We start from the raw sequence: 22,642 nt of genomic DNA, 5'->3' as shown, positions 1-22,642 counted from the left end.
TTTCTGTGACTCAATGAGGAATGAGGAATTAAATAGGTAATTATGAAAGAAAAAAGTCACATCAAGGGCCGGGCATACTGGCTTATACCTGTAATACCAGCACTTTGGGAGGCCAAGGCAGACGGATCACTTGAGGACAGGAGTTCAAGACCAGCCTGGGTAGCATAGTGAGATTCCATCTCTATTGAAAAATAAAGTCACATTAAGATCAGAATTTCATATTTAGCAATGAGAAAGCAGTGCAGTAATGTGGAATGTGGAGACCCAGGTACCTGTTTCCTCCTCATGAAATTAGGTACATAGTGAATGCCTTGCTGTCCTCAGAGACTTATGAAAATCAGTCTAGGAAATGGATGTGAAGACAATATGTTATATAAATATATAGTATCATCAGCAGTTGTAACAGCAGTAGTGAACTCTTGAACATTTTATGTGTGCAGGTTTGAGTATTTCTTATCCATAATGGTTGGGGCCAGAAGTGTTTCAGACTTCAGATTGTTTCAGATTTCAGAATATTTGCATATACACAGTGAGATAGCTTGGGAACAGATCCACGTCTAAACAAAAAATTATTTCATTTCATATACACCATATTCCATATAGCCTGCAGGTCATCTTATGCAGTTTTTTTTTTTTAACAATTTTGTACATGAAATAAAGTTTGTGTTAAGTACATATGTGTGGAATTTTCCACTTATGGTGTCATGTTGGCATGCAAAAAGTTTTGGAATTTGGAGCATTCCAGATGCCAAATTTTTGGATTAGGGATGCTCAACCTATATAAAAGTAGAATCCTAGTACCATTTTCAGTTTTTTATGTTATACTAGAATTCAGTGTTATTGACATTGCTTTAACTAGGCCTCTGATTTCTCCTTGACAAACTTTTTTTTCTTGAAAATTATAATGTAGTTTGATGACATTGACCATTCATCAGATCAATCCACATTTATTTATTTGTATTTGTTTAAATCAATAACTCTGTGCTCAGACTTTTATGTTCTCTAAAAGTTCTTCTGATGTCTTATATAATACCATTTGTCCAATATGTTTTATTTATATAATTTTTGCAATCATTTTTACTTATTAAATTTATATATTTTATACCTGTTTTAAGAAAAGGACTTGGTACAATATGCAGGTTTTAAAAGATAGAAAAATATTGATAAATCAAGGCTAAGATGACAGAAAGAGAAAACAGCAAAATGAAACTAAAGAAAAAGTTAGCATGCAGAAATACACACCAAATACATACCAGAAGGTTTCAAAGTACAATCTAAGGTATTGCATCTAAACAAGTTGTTTTAAAAACAAAAGAAGTATGTATTTCTCATAAAAAATTTAAAAAATAAAGAGAAACACTGGAATAAACACATTTAAACAATTATATTTACCATAGTATTAATCAGAGCCTTAAGATCACGTAAATCCCCACAAACATCTGGGAGGATTTTTGTTTCATGTAATAAAGTCACAAAGGTTTTTATTTTTAGGAAAACCAAGCTTTCTGTGGCACTGAAGTTTGAGACAGATTTCTCTCTTTGGTCTTCAAAACAGGGAAATGGAGTGATAAGAGTAGAGAAAATTCTCAGCATTATTTCTTCACTAACTACAGTAGTGTTTCATGTGAACATCCTAATGCTACACGTGTAATTTCCCGTAAATTTTATAAGGAATGCAAATTTTTGTACATTAGTCACTTCTTTGATTCTTTGATATTGGAAATAGTGCCTTTTTGCAAGCTATGTAGGCTTTTTAGCAGTTTTAAAAACTGAATTATAATAATAAAGTTTTACAGGGATAGAAATTTTTTCATTTTTGCATTTTTTGCACGATTTTTTCCTATTTGTTAAAGTGTTCACCTGTAACATAAAAACTAAAAAAGACAAAACAGCAATAAATCTAAAAACAGGCTTTAAACTTTCAGTTAAACTTTTGTATATGGTAACACTTAAAAAGTGCAGAAGTCACTGTATCCAAATGCCCATTGTTTGACAGAAAAGGAAACTATTTATTGATATAGTAACTATGATGAAAATTGAAAAATATTGCAAAGTAAATTTATAAATTTTATTAAGTGTAGCCTTACCTTTTGACCAGAATTCTTACCATATTCATCTGCCAAAATCAAATGATATTGACATTGCAGTATTTGCTAAAATTTTTTTTTTTTTTTTTTTTTTGAGACGGAGTCTCGCTCTGTCGCCCAGGCTGGAGTGCAGTGGTGCAATCTCGGCTCACTGCAAGCTCCGCCTCCCGGGTTCCCGCCATTCTCCCGCCTCAGCCTCTCCCAGTAGCTGGGACTACAGGCGCCGCCACCACGCCCGGCTAATTTTTTTGTACTTTTAGTAGAGACGGGGTTTCACCGTGGTCTCGATCTCCTGACCTCGTGATCCGCCCGCCTCGGCCTCCCAAAGTGCTGGGATTACAAGCGTGAGCCACCACGCCCGGCTAACATTTTTAAAGTATAACAAACTGACAACCTTGTCAGTATGTAGGTAAGTAGGTAATTAATTGATAGATAGATAAATATGATATGATAGGTATCTATTAGGATCTCTTAAGAAAATATGTCATCTATGACAAAATTCTTATTTCCCCAAACAAACATTTTGAAGCTTTTTGCTTTCTAATTATTTATTGCTGTTTGACTATTAGAAGCAAAACGATAGAAAAATATTAAGTACAAAGCAAATCACTTACATTATGTTTCATAAAAGTCATGTCTAACCTTATTAGGTAAAAATTCAAAATTAGAAATACATTTTAAGAAGTTACTAATGGAGGCACATACAGACTTTAATACTGTGCAGCTGTTTCCTGCAAAGCATTACTCCGTAAAACACTGCAATAACATGACTTTGATGAAACTTGTGTAAAATAAAAAATATAAGTATTTACTTTTCCTTTTCCAGAAGTATAAGAGAAGATTGGAAAAGATTAGAGGAAGAGACATGCTCCTTTTTAAAGAATGTTTTGTGAGATTTTACAGGACAAACAATATCAGATAAGATCAAACCTTAGGGATTGCACAGACATTTTATGCATGTGAGAGGTCTATTAGCATATTCACAACAGAACAAAGCATTAAACATTTTCAGTGCTTTGAAAAATATACTGAGTTAGAAAAACATATCTGAACATCTAGCAAAGTATAAAATATGTAGGTAATTTTAAATGAAAAACTCATTACTTTGGGCCAGGTGCAGTGGCTCACGCCTATTATCCCAGCACTTTGGGAGGCCAAGGCGGGCAGATCACGAGGTCAGGAGATCGAGACCATCCTGGCTAACATGGTGAAACCCCATCTCTACTAAAAATACAAAAAATTAGCTGGGTGTGGTGGCAGAGGCCTGTAGTCCCAGCTAGTCGGGAGGCTGAGGCAGGGGAATGGCGTGAACCCAGGAGGCAGAGCTTGCAGTGAGCCCAGATCGTGCCACTGCACTCCAGCCTGGGCAACAGTGCGAGACTCCGTCTCAAAAAAATAAACAAATAAAATAAAAAATAAAAAACTCATTACTTCAATTCCATAACAGACCTTACATTCATTTCACTTTATAACAATTACTTTTACCAATAATGTAATTATGTTGTTTTAAATATTATTAAGATTTTATGTAGTGTTTAACAAAATTACATTGCCTTTTTTACACCTATCTAAAGAGATTTGAGAGATAATGAAATTTAACACAATAAAGTTTAAACCTTAGAACTTTTTTAAAAATCTAAATTTTTATACTGTCATACTTTGTTTTACAAAATGAAGACAAAAAAGTTTAGGAACCTTAAAATATTAACACTTTTGTGCATGAAAAATACAGCTTTTATATAAATAAATTGTTGAGTCTTTGTTAATCGTAATTAAAGTTAACAAAAAATGAACATAATTTACAAATAATTTAAATATTCAGGATAAGCACCCTTGCAAATAAGAGTTTATTATGGAAATTCTAACAGACTTTTTACTGTTGATGACCTCATTGTGTTATTTGAATTAGTCTCCTGAGGCCAAAAGAAAAGGCTCATAACAATTTATAAATGAATCTTCCTCTCTTGTGTAACATTACGTGTCTCATTGAAACACTAATTTTCTACTACTTCTCTTGTTAAAATTAAGCCTTCAAGGGATCTTCATAGTTAATTACAAATATTAAATTTTGAAATAAAGTAGTTAGACATTGTACTTAGTACTCTTGTTTTCTCTATAAACATACTTAATTTATAGTATGCAACTTAAATCAAAATAATGTGCTTATTTGATACCATAAGCACGGACTCTGTATACCATTAATCCAAAATTAGACAAAAACTTAAGCTAAGGCAGTTTGCTATTTCAAATCATGAAGATGGTATGCTGGAAATTCCTAATGATTAGATGTGCTAAAATTTTGAGACTGTGATGCAATTAAGCACATGCTTTTTGAAGACATCAGTATAGGGATTCGCATCATAATCAGTAAATAGGGTGGTGGTACTGATAGGAGAGCTCTTAGTGGCCTTAGCAAAATGCTTGCCAGGGAATTTGAATTTCCTGGATTATTCCATCACCCTTAGGTGTGTAGTTTAACAATAAAAAGGACAGTTGTTCCATCTGTATACTAACAGAATGAGACTAACGTTCTATCAGGCTTCCATATGGAGGGTTGTCTTTAACACTCTGGGTAACTGGCTGTTAAGACAAGGTTTTCACTAATATGGTTGTCAGATGGTCAGTCTCTTCACCTTCTCTCCATTGGGTTTCCTGTATTCCAAGCTAAGTTTTCATTATGTAGCTTATGAAGTAGAAGGAAAATAACAAAACTGTTGGTGTGGCCTTAACAGTTTAAACTAGATCACCTCTGATAATCTAGTTTACAAAAACTTGGTAAAGTCTAGAAACTTTGTACTATGAATTATCCTCTTGGGCAGTCTTTAACAAGTGTAATGATTTGTAATTAATATCAAAATCCAGCATGGTTAAAAATATAATATAAAATAATGTATTTATGCTGTATGGCTAAAATGAATTAACAGTGAAATACTGAAAGTATAAAGATTTATTATCTAGGATATCTAATATGACTGTATTAAACAAAATATTTTTTTTCTTTTAATAGCCAATTGGTGCTTTGAATCCAAAGAGAGCTGTGTTTTATGCAGAGCGTTATGAGACATGGGAAGATGATCAAAGCCCACCCTACCATTATAATACCCATTATTCAACAGCAACATCTACTTTATCCTGGCTTGTTCGAATTGTGAGTATCTTCATTGAGTTAGCTTGCCTTTGGTATGTTAAAATTTTAACATAAGTAAATTAAATAAAAATCAAATCAGTTGTAATTTGATTAACAAAGATTAGAGACGAGTGAAGTAGAAATTAAAGATTCCAAAGTAGCAAAATATGAATTTCTTTTAATGAGTTGTCTCATTTGCAAAATTGGATCAGGAAGATAGTTATCTATTGCTAGGTATTATGAGCTTAAACCAAACCAGTTGTCCAGTTATAAAGGAGCCAAAATCGAGTATATACCTTTTTTTTTTCAGTGAGAGGGTCTCTCACTCTGCCACTGGGGCTAGAGTGCAGTAGCACTATCATAGCTCACAGCAGCCTTGAACCCCTGGGCTCAAAGGATCTTCCTGCCTCAGCCTCCCGAGTAACTAGGACTACAGGCATGTAACACCTTGCGGGTCTATTTTTTTTTTTTTTAATTTCTATTCTTTTTTTTTTTTTTTTTTTGAGACAGAGTCTTGCTCTGTTGCCCAGGCTGGAGTGCAATGGCATGACCTTGGCTTACTGCAATCTCTGCCTCCCGGGTTCAAGTGATTCTCCTCCCTCAGCCTCCAGAGTAGTTGGGATTACAGATGGCCACCACCACACCCAGTTAATTTTTGTATTTCTGGTAGAGACGGGGTTTTGCCATGTTGGCCAGGCTGGTCTTGAATTCCTGACCTCAGGTGATCAGCCTCCCAAAATGCTAGGATTACAGGCGTGAGGCACCGCGGGAGGCCCAGCTATTGTTTTTAAACGTGGGATCTCACTTTGTTCCCCAGGCTGGTCTCTCACTTTTGTTCCCCTGGGCTCAAGTGATCCTCCTGCCTTACCTCCCAAAGCACTGGGATTACAAGTGTGAGCCACCACACCTAGCCCTGGAGTGCATTCTTAATACCCACTTCCTCCTTTCTCACAAATGACTCACACTGGCACTTGCTCTCCCCCAGCCCTCTCATTCTTGCTTCTTGGGCAGCATGTTTTAAAATCAGTTTCCAATGTTTTGAAAACCTTTTTCTGTTACTTTTCTCTTTCTCCTAAGACATAAATATATTTAAGTCTCACTGATCTTAAAAAAAAGCCTCCTGCCAGCCCCCGCCCACTCTGAAGTTCTTTCCCATCTCTCTCCCTGCATAGTCAGATTCCTGAAAGCACAACCTCTGCTGTCCTGCAATGCACTGTGGTACCTGTTCCCTCTACTTTATCACCTCCCATTCAGTCTTTAGCCTGGTTGATTTCAGTTCCACATCCATCACTTTACTGAATGGTTTTTGGGGAGGTCACATATTATGCAGGTAGAGCTTCCCATTTTTTACCTATCATGTCTCTTGAAGCATTTCACGCCATTGCTAATCTTCTCTTCTTGAAATTTTCTTTCAAGGTTCCTTTTACAATATCCTCTCCTGGTTTGCCTCCTGTCATCCTAACTGTTCTGCTCAGTCTCCTGTTCAGATTCTTTTTCCTTGATGTTCCTCTTCCCCAGGATTTTTCTTTATATTTCAGCTGAGCTGTGTCATTCAGTTATAAGCTAGTGAGTTCCAGCTTCTCTCTTCTTTGCAAACATTTCTCATGGGTTCCTGACCCATATTTCCAAGTGCCTACTAGATATTTCTACCTGAACATCTCACAGTACCATAAGCAGCATTTCAATAAAGGAACTCCTCATCTCCCTCACGAACCTGCTGTGGTTAAATGCCATGATTATTCACTCAGCTGCCCAATCTAGAAATTGGGAAGCTTTTTCCTAGATATTTTCTCTATTTTTCCAACCTCTTACATCCACTCAGACATCCACAGATTCTACCAGCTAAATATCTCTATCTCCTTTTCTGTATACTCTGGCACTTTCTTTCATTTATATTCACATTCTCTCTCACCTGGATGATTGCAAAAGCTCTTAACAAACCTCTTTTCCTTTATTCTTGCCTTCTCCATTCTGGTCTAGGTAGGAGCACTATAAGTGACTGAGGAGTACTATAGAATGCTAAATTAAATCTCTTAATAATTTTTCCCCTTATTAAGATATACCTCAGACCACTCTATTGTATGGGGCTGATGTGCCCAAGAAACACATTGGTAAAGCAGAGTATATGAAACAGCATCTCCTGTCTTCGAAAATATTTTTTCCCTATACCTAAATGACAGCTCTAGTTTGTAGGTCTTCCTTAGGCATTCTCTCCATTATGGGGAAAAAATTAACTTTCTACAGAAATTTAGTATGAATACGTTTTAAGTAACTTGTAAACCACTGATAGGTGGCAAACTACAATTATTTTTGTTAAGAAAAATGTTGTCAGTATTATGATTCTGTTTGAGCACAAATTTTATCCCTTTCATAATTCTACACCAGCATAAGAAGTTAAGGAAGCCTGGACTAACTAGTCTTTTGAGAAAACAAACCCAAATCTTATTTTTAAAAATAAACTCTGTAATGATAAACTAAAGGAAAAGACATAAAACTATTTTTAGACCAAAGTTATTAAATCAGTCTAGTTTATCCAAACATTCACCTTAATTCTGTGAACTTGGATTCTTTTATAAAAATGTTTCTGAGTTAGAAGTTTCTTAAGAAATACTTTTTAAATCTGGCACTTTTAAAGCATAGACGTTCTCTTTTTTATTTTCTGTTAATTTTGAGAATATTAGATTTATATCATTGCCTATTTATCTCTATAAAGCAATCAGAACAGAGCATCTTTAGTTTCTGGGTGATAATAATAATTCCAGAGGTAGGAAAATACCTCTCACTCACAAGAGGCAGATGCTTTTCAAATTCCAGATACATGGACACATAAAGAGCTTCTAACTTCCAACCTGCAGTTTCAGCCACAAGTCAAAACTAAACAAAGTCACAAAAATTTACCAGTCAAGATCTCAAAAGAGCTGGCTTTCTTTATAATAGATATAAAATATGCTCTTAATTGATTTGAACTCACAAATAGTCAAACAGACAAGAATACAAAAAAACTAATTAATTAGATTCACAGATCACCAAATGATCAGACCATAAAACCAAAACTAAATTCTCAATCATTACTGCCACCAGTGGAAAATTACCTATTAGCTGTGCGGACACCAGAAACAAACAAAAAAAATCAGTAGAAGGAGTAAATTTTAAAACCTAGAAAAAAAAGTCACTGAAGTTCAAATTCTGTTTGCTGCCTAGGGTCCACCCTGGAAGCCAAGAAAAGATGTACCTGGGCTTAAGTAGCCCATGAGATATATTTATTAAGCTACACAGTCAATTTGAGTTCATCAGGTTAATCCACATGGAACTCTCAAAGGGACCACCAAAACTGTTAGCAAAGGAAATTTTTAGAAAACATTGAAGCTAGAGATTTTCACCCTGGGAGGCCTTGTCATACCACTTCAGGTCCCATCAATGACAATCATTGCCTTAGTGAGCCACCACCATGGAAGGAGAAGGACACCTTTTGCAGGTACTTTGGGGATGAGGAAAAAAGTCAGGAGTCCTTCCTGAGAAAATGTTATCAACTGGGTTGTTTGGAGAATTAAATGAGAGTATATATATGATAGTATTTTGAAATGCATCAAGTGGTATTCACTGTTTTTTTACCTAATCAAGTTAGTCTGAAGCCAAATTTACAAGACTTCTTCAGTTGTGACTCCATAAGAATACTTGTTATCAACAGCCTAAGTTAACCTCATCTATCCCTAATCAGCTAAACACCTTCTCAAATCATAACTCAGAATTTATCGTTGATTTATTATTCCAGCAAAATGGAATTCAAATTTGCATCTACGCAAGGGTATGCCAGAATATTCTACACATTTATCCTACACATGCCCTCGTCTATAGCAGTGCTGCACAACAGAAATGTAATGTGAACTACCATGTGACTTAAAATTTCTAGTAGCCACATTTATAAGTAAAAAAGAAACAGGTAAAATTAATTTTAATAAATATATTTGTTAATTTACTATTTCCAAAATGTTATCATTTAAACATGTAACCAATATAAAAATGTAAAATAAGGCATTTTACATTTTTGGAGGAAGGGTACTGAGTCTTTGAAATTCAGAGTGTATTTTATATTTACAGTGCATCTCAATTTGAACTAGCCACATTTCAAGTGCTCAATAGTGACACGTGGCTAGTGGCTACTGTTTTGGACAGATCTATAAAACTGCTTTTGTGGGGACTCAGCCCAAATATCTTATGTCACGTGGTTATAAATAAAAGTATCAGTCTAATGGTTTACTAAGTGTGTATCCTAATGGTCCAGGGAATTGTAATTTCCTCACTCCTATTCCAAGGAGTTTATGAAATAGAAAATGCATTAAAATTTGGGTCACTAAGAATTTGTTCACAAAAATAAAATACACATTAAAATAAGTGTCTGTCCTTTACTTTAGGCCTTTTAGACCTAAAGTCATTAAACTTGTTATTTGTTTCAATGTACTTAGTATAACAACAATAATAATTGCTTAAAAATGCTAATTAACTGCATACTTCATTACTTTAAATTAAAAATATTATTTTAAGCAAACTACCAGTGAAATCACTTGTCTACAATATGAGACCCTGAAAAGATTGTTTTCCTGACAGCTGCCATTGGGCAAATCATGAATAAACTTATAGCAGCGTTTGGAGTTTCTTCAGATATTGATATTAAAGGACACATTTTACTCGGAATGTTTTTACTTTGCATCTTACCCTGGACATATAACATGTATACAGAAGTAATTAAATCTTTTCCCTGGCTTGCTGACCACTCAGTAACTCGTTCACCTTCCAAATTGAGTATATTCAGCCCTCCTATTCAAAACTCATTTGTCAAACATTTCATAATTTCCAAGGAAGTGATGTTTAGAATTTGAAACTTTCTGTGTAAATTATGGCTTGTTTTGAAAGCTTACCCTAAAGCCTCTTTAAACCATAATGTGTCTTTGGAAGTATATATGTATAGTACAAAGATTTTTGCCAGTGTTGTAACTAAAACCAAAAGATAGTGCTACTGAATAAAATACTGTTGTGTTTATCTTGAATACTGATGCATTAAGGACAATGCATATTTACTCAGAGGAAGATGAGAAATACTTAACCAAGAGCCTAGGCACGTAGGAATAATAGTGACTTTGAGTTAAGATCTTGTTTGAAAAAATAAAAAAAATCTGAATAGACAAGCCATAAAAATGATTCCCATTTGTAGAATTATTAATTTCTCAGATAAAAAAAAAAAAAAAAAATAAAAAAAAAAAAAAAAAAAAGCTGTTATTTCCCTTTGTATTTTATTATGCTTCCAATCACTTCAAATATACATCTTTTCTTTGCTATAGTTATGTCCCAGGCACTACCTATTACCCATAAACGAGATTTGTTTTGGCTTTCAAATGGAATGAAGAGAAGGAAAAGAAGAACAGAACAGAACTACAAGAAGCGAAGGACGTAAAAGATTATTATGAGATGACTAAGCAAAAATCATGTAAGACAGAAGAATGAAGAAGTTGAGTAAAGAGAAGAGGCAACAGGGAAACAGCATTAGATGCCCACGATGGAATTAGTTGATCTGTAATCATCTAAAAGCAAGAAAGGCTGTTAGTGTCTTCAGAGGGGACTAAGGGGTATAATAGAATAGAGAAGGACAGGTACTTTCCAGTGCAGGCAAGGTGAGTTAGTTTTCCATCACTGAAAAAGGGTTAGAAGATATGAAATGATGTTGGAGTGGATGTAATTAGGAGAAGAAAGTCTGCCATTGGCCATTTATATTGCAGGACCTAACCTGAACTTTTTAAAGCCTAATGAGTTCCAGAATTGCAACTTCTGAAATTACTGTTTACTATGTATTCATTTATACATCTTATCTCCCATGCCTAAAACTTTTCTAATATAACGATGAAATGGGGCCGGGCGCGGTGGCTCACGCTTGTAATCCCAGCACTTTGGGAGGCCGAGGCGGGTGGATCACGAGGTCAGGAGATCGAGACCACGGTGAAACCCCGCCTCTACTAAAAATACAAAAAAATTAGCCGGGCGTAGTGGCGGGCGCCTGTAGTCCCAGCTACTCAGAGAGGCTGAGTCAGGAGAATGGCGTGAACCCGGGAGGCGGAGCTTGCAGTGAGCCGAGATTGCGCCACTGCACTCCAGCCTGGGTGACAGAGCGAGACTCCGTCTCAAAAAAAAAAAAAAAAAAAAAAATATATATAACGGTGAAATGTCCAATCTGTTGATGTACACATGGAAAATGGCTCAATTGACAGGTGGTAGGCAAATAAATATAAAAGTTATTTAAGGTTAATATAGCACCTAATCCTCTGTGTTAGTCAGATATGAGTCAAATGAAAAAGAAAGGCTCTGCATTGTGCCTTGAAGGTAAAAGGGAAACACGATCTCCACGGTAATCAGAGCTTGAAAGATCAATACTTACTTATAAACAAATAGGTTATCAATTTCTATTAGTACCCTACCACTGTAGCAACTGGAGGCCTTCAGGAATAATGAGAATATATGTCAGTAATATAATATGTGACCCTAAAACAGTTGTTAATCAGATCTTTTTAAAAGCTACTTAAAACACTGAAATGTGGAATTCAATATTCTCTGCTTTTAGGTGCCACCAGATTCATTCATAACTTTGTTACCAGAAATAAATATAATTCTTTAATTTCAGATTTCTTTTCACTAAGCCCATCTGTGCTATTCTTGGCATGTCTTTGTTAAGAGTTGAAAACTAGACAGGATTTTGTAATTTAGGTTGAGGTGGAGATCAGCTTTTAGCGGCTGATGATAAGAAGTACGGCTTTGCATGTATAAATGGGTTTTCACTCACATCTGTTTAATAGGTTAAAAAACCTAGAGACAAGCCTGATCCCTCTAAATTAATCTCTGCCCACTACCTACAGTGAAAATTAAATGCCTTACATCAGCATCCTGCAATAATAAAGTGGGTTCTGAAGATACAACTTTTTGGTCAAACTACTAGTAGTTAAGAACTGAAAAGAAAACCCGTATCTTACTCTCACCCACCATACTCCCATCTCTCAACAATACCTTGTATGTTTAGGTGTATTTAACACACGTTTGTTAAACATTGTTAGCCATGTGTTGTGCTTGGGGCTGGGGATAAAGAGATAGATAAGGCCTTAGGAACTGGCAGTCTGGTGGGAAGTCCAACAGTGAATACTTGGACTTGTGTAAAGCTGGTAGTCATTTTCATAACTCTGTGTCAGGTAAGATACATCAAGCTTTCTCTGTGTTATTTCATTTAATCTTATTTAATCCCATAATTCCCTCAAGGTATTGTCGTTCCCAGTTTACATAGATGAAGGAATGGAGACAGTTACTTGACACAGTTACTTAAGGTTAAGTAAGCTTGCCCAAGATAGAGAAATAGTTCCACCAAGATTCAAACTTAAATCTGTCATCTTTCATTCAGTTTACCATTGCTGCATCTAGAATTTTTATATCCCCATTTTAATATAATTTAGTGACAGATATATTGTTTTCACTACCTTATTTTTAATAGTGAATTAAACATCTAAAAATCAAATAAATTAGTGAAAGACATGTCGTGTAATTTTTTTCTAACTTAATTTCACTAAGATTTATTTATTTCTCATGTCACTTAAAATCCTAAACAGCAATACGGACTTCTTGGATGCATATCTGATTTTCAGGTGAATCAGTACTGTCTCCCTTACTTGTATATTGTTTTTTCATTGTTGATCTTATCTCTTTCATCACCCTTTTCTCTCATCCAACACTGAATGTGAAATAGTGGCAACATATTACAAGTTTACAAAATTGATGACATCTGGCCATACTGAATTTCAGGGAGATATTGAGGAAGATCAGTATTTGTTGCTCTTACCCCAACAGCCAGCCCTTAAGGTTAGTGGCAAGAAGGGGAGTTTAAGGGGACAAAGTATGTCCCCTTTGTACATCCATACAAAGGAATTGTAAAGCATACAAAGGAAAGAACAGAGATTACATATTAAAGAAAGAGGACTAAAATGTTTTGGAAAATGTCATGTAGGTTTCTTAGCATTACTGAACCTGGGAATGACATGTCATTCGTCCTAGACTTGAGAGAGAAGAATTAAAGCAGGGAAAAGGAAATATGTATTTATCTTTGCTATAATTGTAGTTAAGAAATCCTTAGCAGGAATGAATGTTATTTAATCCTTTTAAACTTGGAAGCAAATCTAATGACATCAAAAACATAAGAACAAACTAAGAACTCCCAGTGTGAGAACTCCCAACTTAAGAATTACAGAAAAAACATTAAAATTAAATGCATTAGGACATTGCAATAAAGTTATTCCTAGGTTTTCTGCTATAGGAACATGTACTGGATGGCAGACACTATGTTATCCAAAGGTAATAGTCACAGAATACAAAAAGGTCTAATTTATCTACTGTCATTTGTGCTTACTTTATTCTTCGTTCAACAGATTATATATTGAGCAACTTCTATGTACCAGGAGTTGTTCTAAGTGTTGGAGATGAAACAATAAATAAGGTAGATACGGAACCTACTCATAGTGGGGAATATAGACAGATTAACAATCAATTAAAATCAGTGTGATAAATGTTTCAGTGCTGTTTGAGGAAATACAGATTGCTATTTGAGCATACTGGAGAGCCGTGGTAGTGCAAGGAAAGTTTTTCAGGAGAAAATGACATCATGGCTGAGTCTTAAAGGATAAAAAGAACTTAGGTCAGAATAGTGAAATAAATGGGTAAGTTTATACCCAGCCTAGGGAACATCACATACAAAGGACAAGAGGTGAGAGTAGTGTGGCAAGATTTTAGAATGTGAAGAGGGGAATGGTGAGAGATAAGAGTTAAGCAGGTTCCAGATCATTCAGGCCCTTGTAAAACAAATTAGGTAGTTTAGACTTTCTCCTAATCACTCCCAAGAGCTACTGAAGGTTTTTAAGCGGGGATTTGCATTTTAAAAACATCATCAGACCATAAGGTGGTACTAATACTTTCGTAGTCTTTCACAGGTAATCTAAGATGGACGTTCTCTACCTAATTCCACACTGCAGTGATCAGTATGAGTGATTTTTGTGATCAGTATCAGAGTGATTTTTCTTATTGCAGTGTTGGTATATATATATAGCCTTAATTATTAGAAAGAAAAATCCAACTTACGAATTGTCATTAATGCAAAATTATTTATCAGAAAATCATAGAGCACTGGAACCCCATCATTTCACAGATGAGAAGACCAGAAGCAAAGTGACCTGCCGGAGTTGCAGACTGACAGCTGCTGCCTTGGCCTAGTCAAGCCCAGAGGGGCAACTCCTACTGCCTTAATTTGGGGGCATCTTTCTAGGACCGTGCTCTGCCTCCACATCTTGAAGGGTTTTAAAGATAGCCATGTTTCACAAAGGAACGAGGGCAGCTGTGTTTAGAGTGGTCAAATTGCTGATTCTGTTTTTTTGCTTAGGAACCTTTCACAACCTTCTTCCTCAATGCAAATGATGGAAAATTTGATCATCCAGATCGAACCTTCTCGTCCGTTGCAAGGTCTTGGAGAACTAGTCAGAGAGATACTTCTGATGTAAAGGTAGGCTCTTTTATTTGTTGATATTCATTAAATTTCAAAATATGTGGAAATTTTGATTTTTAAGTGGGTATGTATAAGACATTTTATATTGCAGCTTTGTTCCGTCATATTAAAATTATATGGTACATCTAACCTTAAAGGAAATAATTTTAAACATTATAGAAAATAACTGAAAATTATTTTATATTACCCAGTGAAGGTGTTTTCGTTATTTCAAAACATTCCTACCTAATTTAGATTGAATAATCAGGAGATGTGAAAAGCCTATAAATTGCCTTTCCTGCTGTTAACTCAATATTTGGTCCATTCCATAAAACACAGCAGGAATTGGATTTGACCTTAATGTGTCATATTGTTATAGCTTGCCGGGCTTGGGGTTTGCGTAGCCTGGGGCAATTAATAAAGCATTAATGACAAGACCCATTTAAAATGTAGGCTTTTCTGTATAGCCTTAGCTTTTACTTGACTGTGCCTGGGGATACTATGCAACAATACACATTAGATTAAACCAACACACACACAATATCCAGAAGCAGCCAGAGAGCAGAGTAATTTTATAGTTGGTACTGCTTAGCTATTGTTAAATACAAAGATTTGTTATTCATTTATATGGGCTCCTATTTTAAAAAAGAAAAACATTGTATTCAAAGCAATAATATATATTTGTTCTCTCATTTGTCTCATTTTTTTTCCGGATAATAAGGTTACATGGCCAGGTTATTGCATAGGTAAATGTGTTTCTTATTTTAAGCTCATTTTCTTCAAGGCACATTTTTTTCCCATTACTGTCACTCAGTATAAAAATGTTATGGTATCATTCCATTTAGAGCCTTAAACCAACAAAAGTTAGTGAGTTAAAATCAAAATTGTCATTTACATATTTATGCTTCTCTATTGCAAAACATTTGTAAAAGGCAATTTCAGTGTTACTGAACTGCAATTGGATGAATACACGTCTTGTTCAGTATATTTCCAAAGCAGAAAATAAAGGAAATGGAGCCAAGTAGATAGTAACATATCTGTGTGTTTTACTTGTTGTCATCAAACTTTACATAAATGAATATTTATTCATACAACATATTTACATTTGTAGAAAAAATAAGAGAATTTAATATGCATCCTTACTATATTAAGCTTTGAAGTTCTAACGGTCTTACAACTTTGCTGAGACTTAAACTCTAAAATATCCATAAGCCATCATTTAAAATGATTTGTTACCAGTGAAGTCAAGGAGGGAGTCTGTTTCTTATATAATAACGCTTTGAGAATTAATACAGAAAATGGGAGTCCATAGGCTCCCATTGAACAGTAGTATCCAGAATTCACACAATGTTCATAAAAAGCACTCAAATATTTTGTATGTGAATTACATATTCTCATCTATAATTGAAGGCTTCTTATCGCAGCTAAGATTATTGATACTTTAAATCAGAGCTATATCCATATTATATCAGCCTATTTCAAATGAAAATGCCTGCTCACTGTTATTTGACATCATCACACACATACATACACAAAAATTGGCTTTTCAACTTAATTCAGAGATCCACCCTCACATGCCCACACACATACTGGGGTCAGTCATTCTAATTTTTATATACAGTTTTAGATTTCACTTCCTAGCCTGAGAATTTCACTGATGCTTTATACCACCAGTCTCTGATAACCAATGCCCTGTACCGGGCTTTTTCCTCTAAATTCTCCCAGGAATTTTCCTCTTCACAATCCTTTCAGAAACATTTACATTTTATTACTAATTGTATTTGGGGGGCTCCTGGGGTCACATCATCCAGGACAAAGACCAATGTGGCTATCACTAACTTGGGAGTTTTTTTGTTTTTTTATCCTCAAGCAGCTGTACTGAACACAAACATGCAGCTTTTTTTTTTCCCCAAAGACTTAATTAGTTCATAAGAAGCTCATTTCCCCAGGTTGACATTACACAGATCGCTCTCATTTTCAGCTCTCTTACCACCACTCGTGAACCTTTCATATTATATGTTAATACATCTTAGATATCTTGCCATGTAGACTTCCCCTTTCTTTTTAAAGGCAGCATGCTACAAATATACAATAATTTATATATGTGATCTCTGGTTGATGGAGAATCTTTCTCCCTGATTGTTACTATGAAACACAAGGCTATAGTGAACATCTTTGCACAGACATCCTGGTGGACTCCTTCTATATACATAAAGGCTAATTCCTATTAATGGGACTGATGGCTCAAAGTCAATATACTTTTTTTATTTTTTAAGATATTGCCAAACCATCATCCTCAAAGATGAAAATTCACTCCGTACAGCAGTGTGCAAGGGTACCTCCTTCCCCATGCCCCCTACGCCCGTCATCACTATTGTATTAAACAATGGAACTTCTGCTAGTCTGGCAAGTGAAAAATTAAGTTATATTTGTTTTAGTTTGCATTTTTTTTTCTGAGGGAAGTTGAACATTTTTCATGTACTTATTGACCTGTACACTGACTCCTATCTTTTGCTCATTTTTCAGTTGGGTCACATGTCTTCTTCTTACTGATTTGAAAAAGATCTTTGAAGTTGCAGAAGGTTCCATTGCAAATAGGGTTTCTCGGTCGTCTTAGCTTTGTTATGGTTCATTTAATGTGTGTGTGCGTGTGCGTGTGCGCGTGCCTGTGTGTGTGCATGTGTGTGTGTGCATGTGTGTGTGTGTGTGTGTGTCCAGTCAAATATATTTATATTCCCCTTTATAGCCTCAGAATTTGGGGTCCTCATGACCAGAGTGTTAAAGAGAAGATAAGACTTTTGGGTAATAACTAGTGCTAATTTGAGAATCTTCTGAATTCATGATTAAACCTGATTTATCAGAGAAAAATATGTTGCTACGAGTAGTAATTGTTTTGCTACTTGTGTGTTAAAACCTAAAGTTTTTATCTCTTATTTCTAAGCTGTTAAAACACAGCATTTCATGTATTTTTTAAGGAAGTGTGTTCCCATTTCCAGAGAAGAAAAGGATCTCTGCAGTGTCTACTAACTTAGTCAGTTAATCACATAGGAGAGAACTAGGATGCAGTAGATGGTTTTATTCTGTCTGTCTCCATTAATGTCAGTCTCTTCCTGTGCTAATGAATGCAAGCTGGGAAGAAGGAGTGCTGTTGAAGTGACCTTTCAGGAGAGAGGTCTCTGGAGTTGAGTCAGACTAGTTAGTTTTTACTTTATTATTATTTTTTAAATTTCTTTCCCTCTAGCCTAGTCTTGGTAACAATGACATTCAACTTACTGAAGTTCTTACACTAATTTTCCTTAATGCCTTCAAAAGTTGTTATATTACTTTTAGAATAGCTATGTAGATGTCAGAAAAGGTAGCTGTGACAAAATGTCATTAAGGTGACATAGTGTAAATTAATACAGTTAATGGAGGTGCTCGCCACTGACTCATTGACCCATTATGAGCTCTTGTGGAATTAATGAATGCCAGGGCATCAGTCTTTTGAAAAAAAAAAAAGAAAGAAAGAAAAGAGATGGCAGCTTTAAAACCTTGCAATGAATTATATTAGAAAAGTGAAAACGTCTGGATCGGATTTGATTTCACTAGGAAGCCATAAAATGGTACTCTCTCTCAGCAAAATATATTAAACTGAAATGTCAGATTTGATGCAATAGGTATACAATTATGATAGTGTTAATAGTGGTCTTCTATCATTCTAAGACATACTTTCAGGTCCAATTTCTCAGCAGCTTGAACTTGTCATAAGCTTATAAATTAGGAATTGCATTTGAGGATATGTTCTTATTTTTTGACAGAATGTATATAATACTATTAACTATACCGTGGGGTTTTAGCGTAACTGCTAAAATAAACTAGAAATCACATTTATAGACCCAAAATGCCTGCTGTAATGTTCATTTTGCCATTCCTTTAATAATATTTGGTGTTTTCCTGCACTGTTTTTCATTTAGGAAATTTTAAACTACTTGGACTTTTTCCTTAAAGAGAAGCTGATTAACAGAAATTTGTCAATGGGAAGAGAGTCAGCAGAACAGCAGTTATCTTAAGCAGGCAATCTAGTGTCTAATGTGCCTCTGTAGGAGTACACTTACACATTATAAAAATAAACCCATCTTTTAAAATAATACTGAATAGTTTTCAAACATGTTTTTGTTGGTTGTTTGATACAGTCCTTGAAACAATCCTATGAGGTAGTAGTCATTAACCCTATTTTGTAAAGGAGGTTCATGAATATTAAGTGACTCACCTAAGTTCACACTCAGGCAGGTAAAGAGGAAGCCAGTACTAGCACCGAGTCTGTCCAGTTATTTAAGATGCTTCATATCCAAGAGGATTTTAAGAATGGGAGCTGCAAGGCCACTTCATGCCTAGGCCTGGAAGTCACATCGTGTTACTTCCACAGCATTGTATTGCTCAAAGCAAGTCATGGGGCCCGCCCAGAATAAGGAAGCGTAGACACGGACTCCACTTGCTGATGAGTTGGGTTGCAAAGTCACATTTCAAGAGGTCGCTGAGGGTGGAGGGATTACTGTGCCCATCTTCAGAGACAATCTACCACAGTCCTCCGAATCTGGTCAAAATTCACATTCCTCCTACATGTAAAATATACTCAACTTGTTCCCCACAAGTCCCATCCCAGTATTTGTATCAGACTGAAAACTTGGTATCTCGATGTCTACATAAGCTCCAGATACAGATAAGGCACAGCAATTCCTAATTTGGAGACCTGGGAACTAAAAAGACAAATTATCTGTCCCATGTACACACAACATGTGGTGGTAAGACAGAACAGTTAAACTTCAGTAGAAACTCCATTCAAAAGGGGGAGAATGTGGAAGGTACATAGCAGTCAATGGTTCATAGCAGTTCTGAAACCCAGCCAGGAACAAGTTATCGATTACCTGGACTGCAGGGACAGGGACTGTCCATGGATTAGGGCCCAGGTCTGTTATCTGGGCTTGGCTCCCTAATTCATTATTTTCCATGGCTCTTGGTTACTTCCTGTGGGACATTGGCTTTGCCCTCTGAATCGTTCTTTTGTTTCCAGAAGAAATAAGCATGGTTTGCAGCTGAGTATCTTTCTCTGCATGCTTCCTGACCATAGAAAGTTAGGGCCAAAGCCTCATATTCCCAAATTGGTACAGCAGGTTTAAAACTGTGTAGCCTTTCTGTGTATCAAATTAGAGAAAGCTAATACTCACAAATCCTTTTGGAACAGGATTCTCTCTTTCAAGCTGTGAATTAGGATACTGTTTATAACGCCCTAAGAATCCTTTTCTCTAGTGAATCACTCTGTGTAGCTGAGCAAGTCTGAAAAACACTACCTGAAATTTTAACTTTTATAAAAGGGTTTTACAGGCACACCCTTGATTTTAGCTTTATTCTATGGCCATATTTTACTTGTTGCACCTTGGAATTGATCTTCATCCTGAACCTATGTCTTATTTTGAGAATCTTTTGCCAACTGAAGAGAGTGTTCTAGGCCCTTCTGTTTCTTGAAATACTGCTTCAAAACTGAACAGTTTCTTCCTGAGTTCATCTCTCTCTTGCATAGCTGATCTCTTTTGCATAGCTTACACCATTAGATGAAACCACTGGTCACTTTCAGCATTCTGCCTGGAAATCTGCTAAGTCAGAAGCACATGCTTATTAGGTACTTTTTCTGTCTTTGAAATTGTTGCAGAAGACAATGTTAATTTTCCACCACTACTTAAGAGGGACTGCTTCCAATAACAACTTCCTTGCTGATCTTCCAGACCCCCCCAGGCTCCTCACCACCCCTCCCACCTCTGCCTGCTGCCTCATCCCAAGCCAGAATCATGTGTTAAATTCTTTGTATTACTTTAGCACTCCACTTTGAGGATTCAGTTTCTGTTTTGGTCATTTATGACTCTGTAACAAATCACCCCAAAACCTATAGGCTTAAAACAACTATTTATTCATCGACAATTATGCAATCAGAGTTAAGGCTCAAAAAGGAGAGCTAACCTCTAAGCCACACAGTGACAGTGGGGCAGCTTGACTGGGCGGCAGAATCTACAGCGGCTTTGCTTGCATGTCTTGTGCCTCATCTGAGATGGCTGGAACAGCCAGGAACTGCCTGGGCATGTCTGTCTCTATCACATGTTTCTCTAGCAAGGGAGCCACTCTATTGCATGTGGTAACTGGCTTCTAAGAGGACTAAAATAAAAGCTGCCAGGCCTCTTAACTCTTAGGCTCCCCTAAGAAGACTTGCAGTATCACCTTGTCACATTCTGTGTGTTGAAACAAGCCAGGCCATATTCAGACACGGGGGAAATAGACTCCACCTCTTTATGGGAGGAGTAAACTGGAGATGCCAAAGGGCTCACTCATGGGATGGGAGGACTGTTACAGCCGTCTATGATAAAACTCGTGAGTTACCAATTTTAAAAATATTTTAAGTACTAGTTTGGTTTGTACCATTCTCTACAGTCTGAGTGTGCATTTAGACATAAACCAAAATCTCATGAGCAAGCAATTTATAAAATACATCTGATTAGTTTAGGTAATATATTTAGTCCATATATATGTCAACTTTAAATAACCATATTCAGAAAACATGATTAAGTGTAAAGTTTCTTTGAGCTCAAAGCTTGAGAATCGTTACCCCGTAACATAGGTTCAAGTAGCCCTGAATATACACTCTGATTAGCAGCAATCATAAATGGGTTTTTAAGAAAAAAAGAAGAGGCAGGTCCTAAGTTGCTTACCAAGAATTTACATTAAAATAAGATAAGCCATTGGCTATACATTGTTCTTTGTATCACCGATTTCAGGAACATGAAGATAATGGGTAAGGCAGCTGGTCAGAAACAAAATGCCTTTTTAAACAGTTGCTCTCCAGGCTTGGGTTGAGGAGGCAGTGAGTGACTGAAGTCCCACACGTACGTCTCACTAGACCTGATGAATTTTTGCATGCCTCACATAACTCAGACTGCTGTGAGCTATTTTTTTCCTCATATTTGCTAAAAATACTTGCATCATCTGAACTGTCTACATAGCTATTCATTAAAACACAAACATCCATAGTGACAGAACTTTTTTACTGAATTAGAGGATGCACTTTGGTACTGGGTAAACTCTAGTGCCAGAAGTAATATTTTTGATCTGTGCCCCTAAAAAAAATTGAGACCAAATAGCTTCTAGAGTATATTTTATATAAAGTTATGAAATGTATTATTTTATAAACATTATTTCATTTAGTCCTCACATCTACCCTAAAAGTTCATTGCTGACATCAACACCATGTTACTTATCAATAAACTTTTTGTCAAAAGGTTAAGAAACCTGCCCAAGCTAGCAAGAAGTCTGGATTTGAACTCAGACCTGTTTGATTCTGATGTACATAAGGTAACATTTCCCTGGTAGAAGACGGGACAATCCCAATGCTGCTGCCTGCGCAGCTTCCCCCTTTATCTTCAACGCACTGGTAGCCATGAGGTTCCTCTTCTTTAAGAAACACACTTTGAGCCGGGTATGGCGGTTCATGCCTGTAATCGCAGCACTTGGAAAGGCAGAGGTGGGCAGATCACTTGAGATCAAGAGTTCGAGACCAGCCTGGCCAACATGGCAAAACCCCGGCTCTACTAAAAATACAAAACTTAGTCAGCCGTTGTGGCACACACCTATAATCCCAGCTACTCGGGATGCTGAGGCTCAAGAATCGCTTGAACCTGGGAGGCAGAGGTTGTAGTGAGCCGAGATCGCACCACTGCACTCCAGCCTGGGTGACAGAGCAAAACTGCGTCTCAACAACAACAAAAAAAGAAACACACGGCCGGGCGCTGTGGCTCACGCTTGTAATCCCAGCACTTTGGGAGGCCGAGGTGGGCGGATCACGAGGTCAGG

General features: G+C 36.2%; 1 protein-coding gene across 6 annotated transcripts in view; it reads left to right on the top strand.

Annotated features, from left to right (window-relative positions):
• NBEA (neurobeachin) overlaps positions 1–22,642 on the top strand; it is a 723,704-nt gene that overhangs the window by 628,705 nt on the left and 72,357 nt on the right. For all 6 annotated transcript variants that reach the window (XM_030818536.1, XM_030818537.1, XM_030818538.1 and 3 more), the window contains 2 exons: positions 5,095–5,235; positions 14,669–14,788. In XM_030818536.1, the coding sequence (XP_030674396.1) occupies positions 5,095–5,235; positions 14,669–14,788 (261 nt within the window). The remainder of the gene's footprint in view (positions 1–5,094; positions 5,236–14,668; positions 14,789–22,642) is intronic.

Source organism: Nomascus leucogenys, chromosome 9 (assembly GCF_006542625.1).
Source record: "Nomascus leucogenys isolate Asia chromosome 9, Asia_NLE_v1, whole genome shotgun sequence".
Taxonomy (NCBI): Eukaryota; Metazoa; Chordata; class Mammalia; order Primates; family Hylobatidae; genus Nomascus; species Nomascus leucogenys.
Note: the sequence above shows the minus strand (reverse complement) of the source record. Positions and strands in the feature narration are given on the sequence as shown.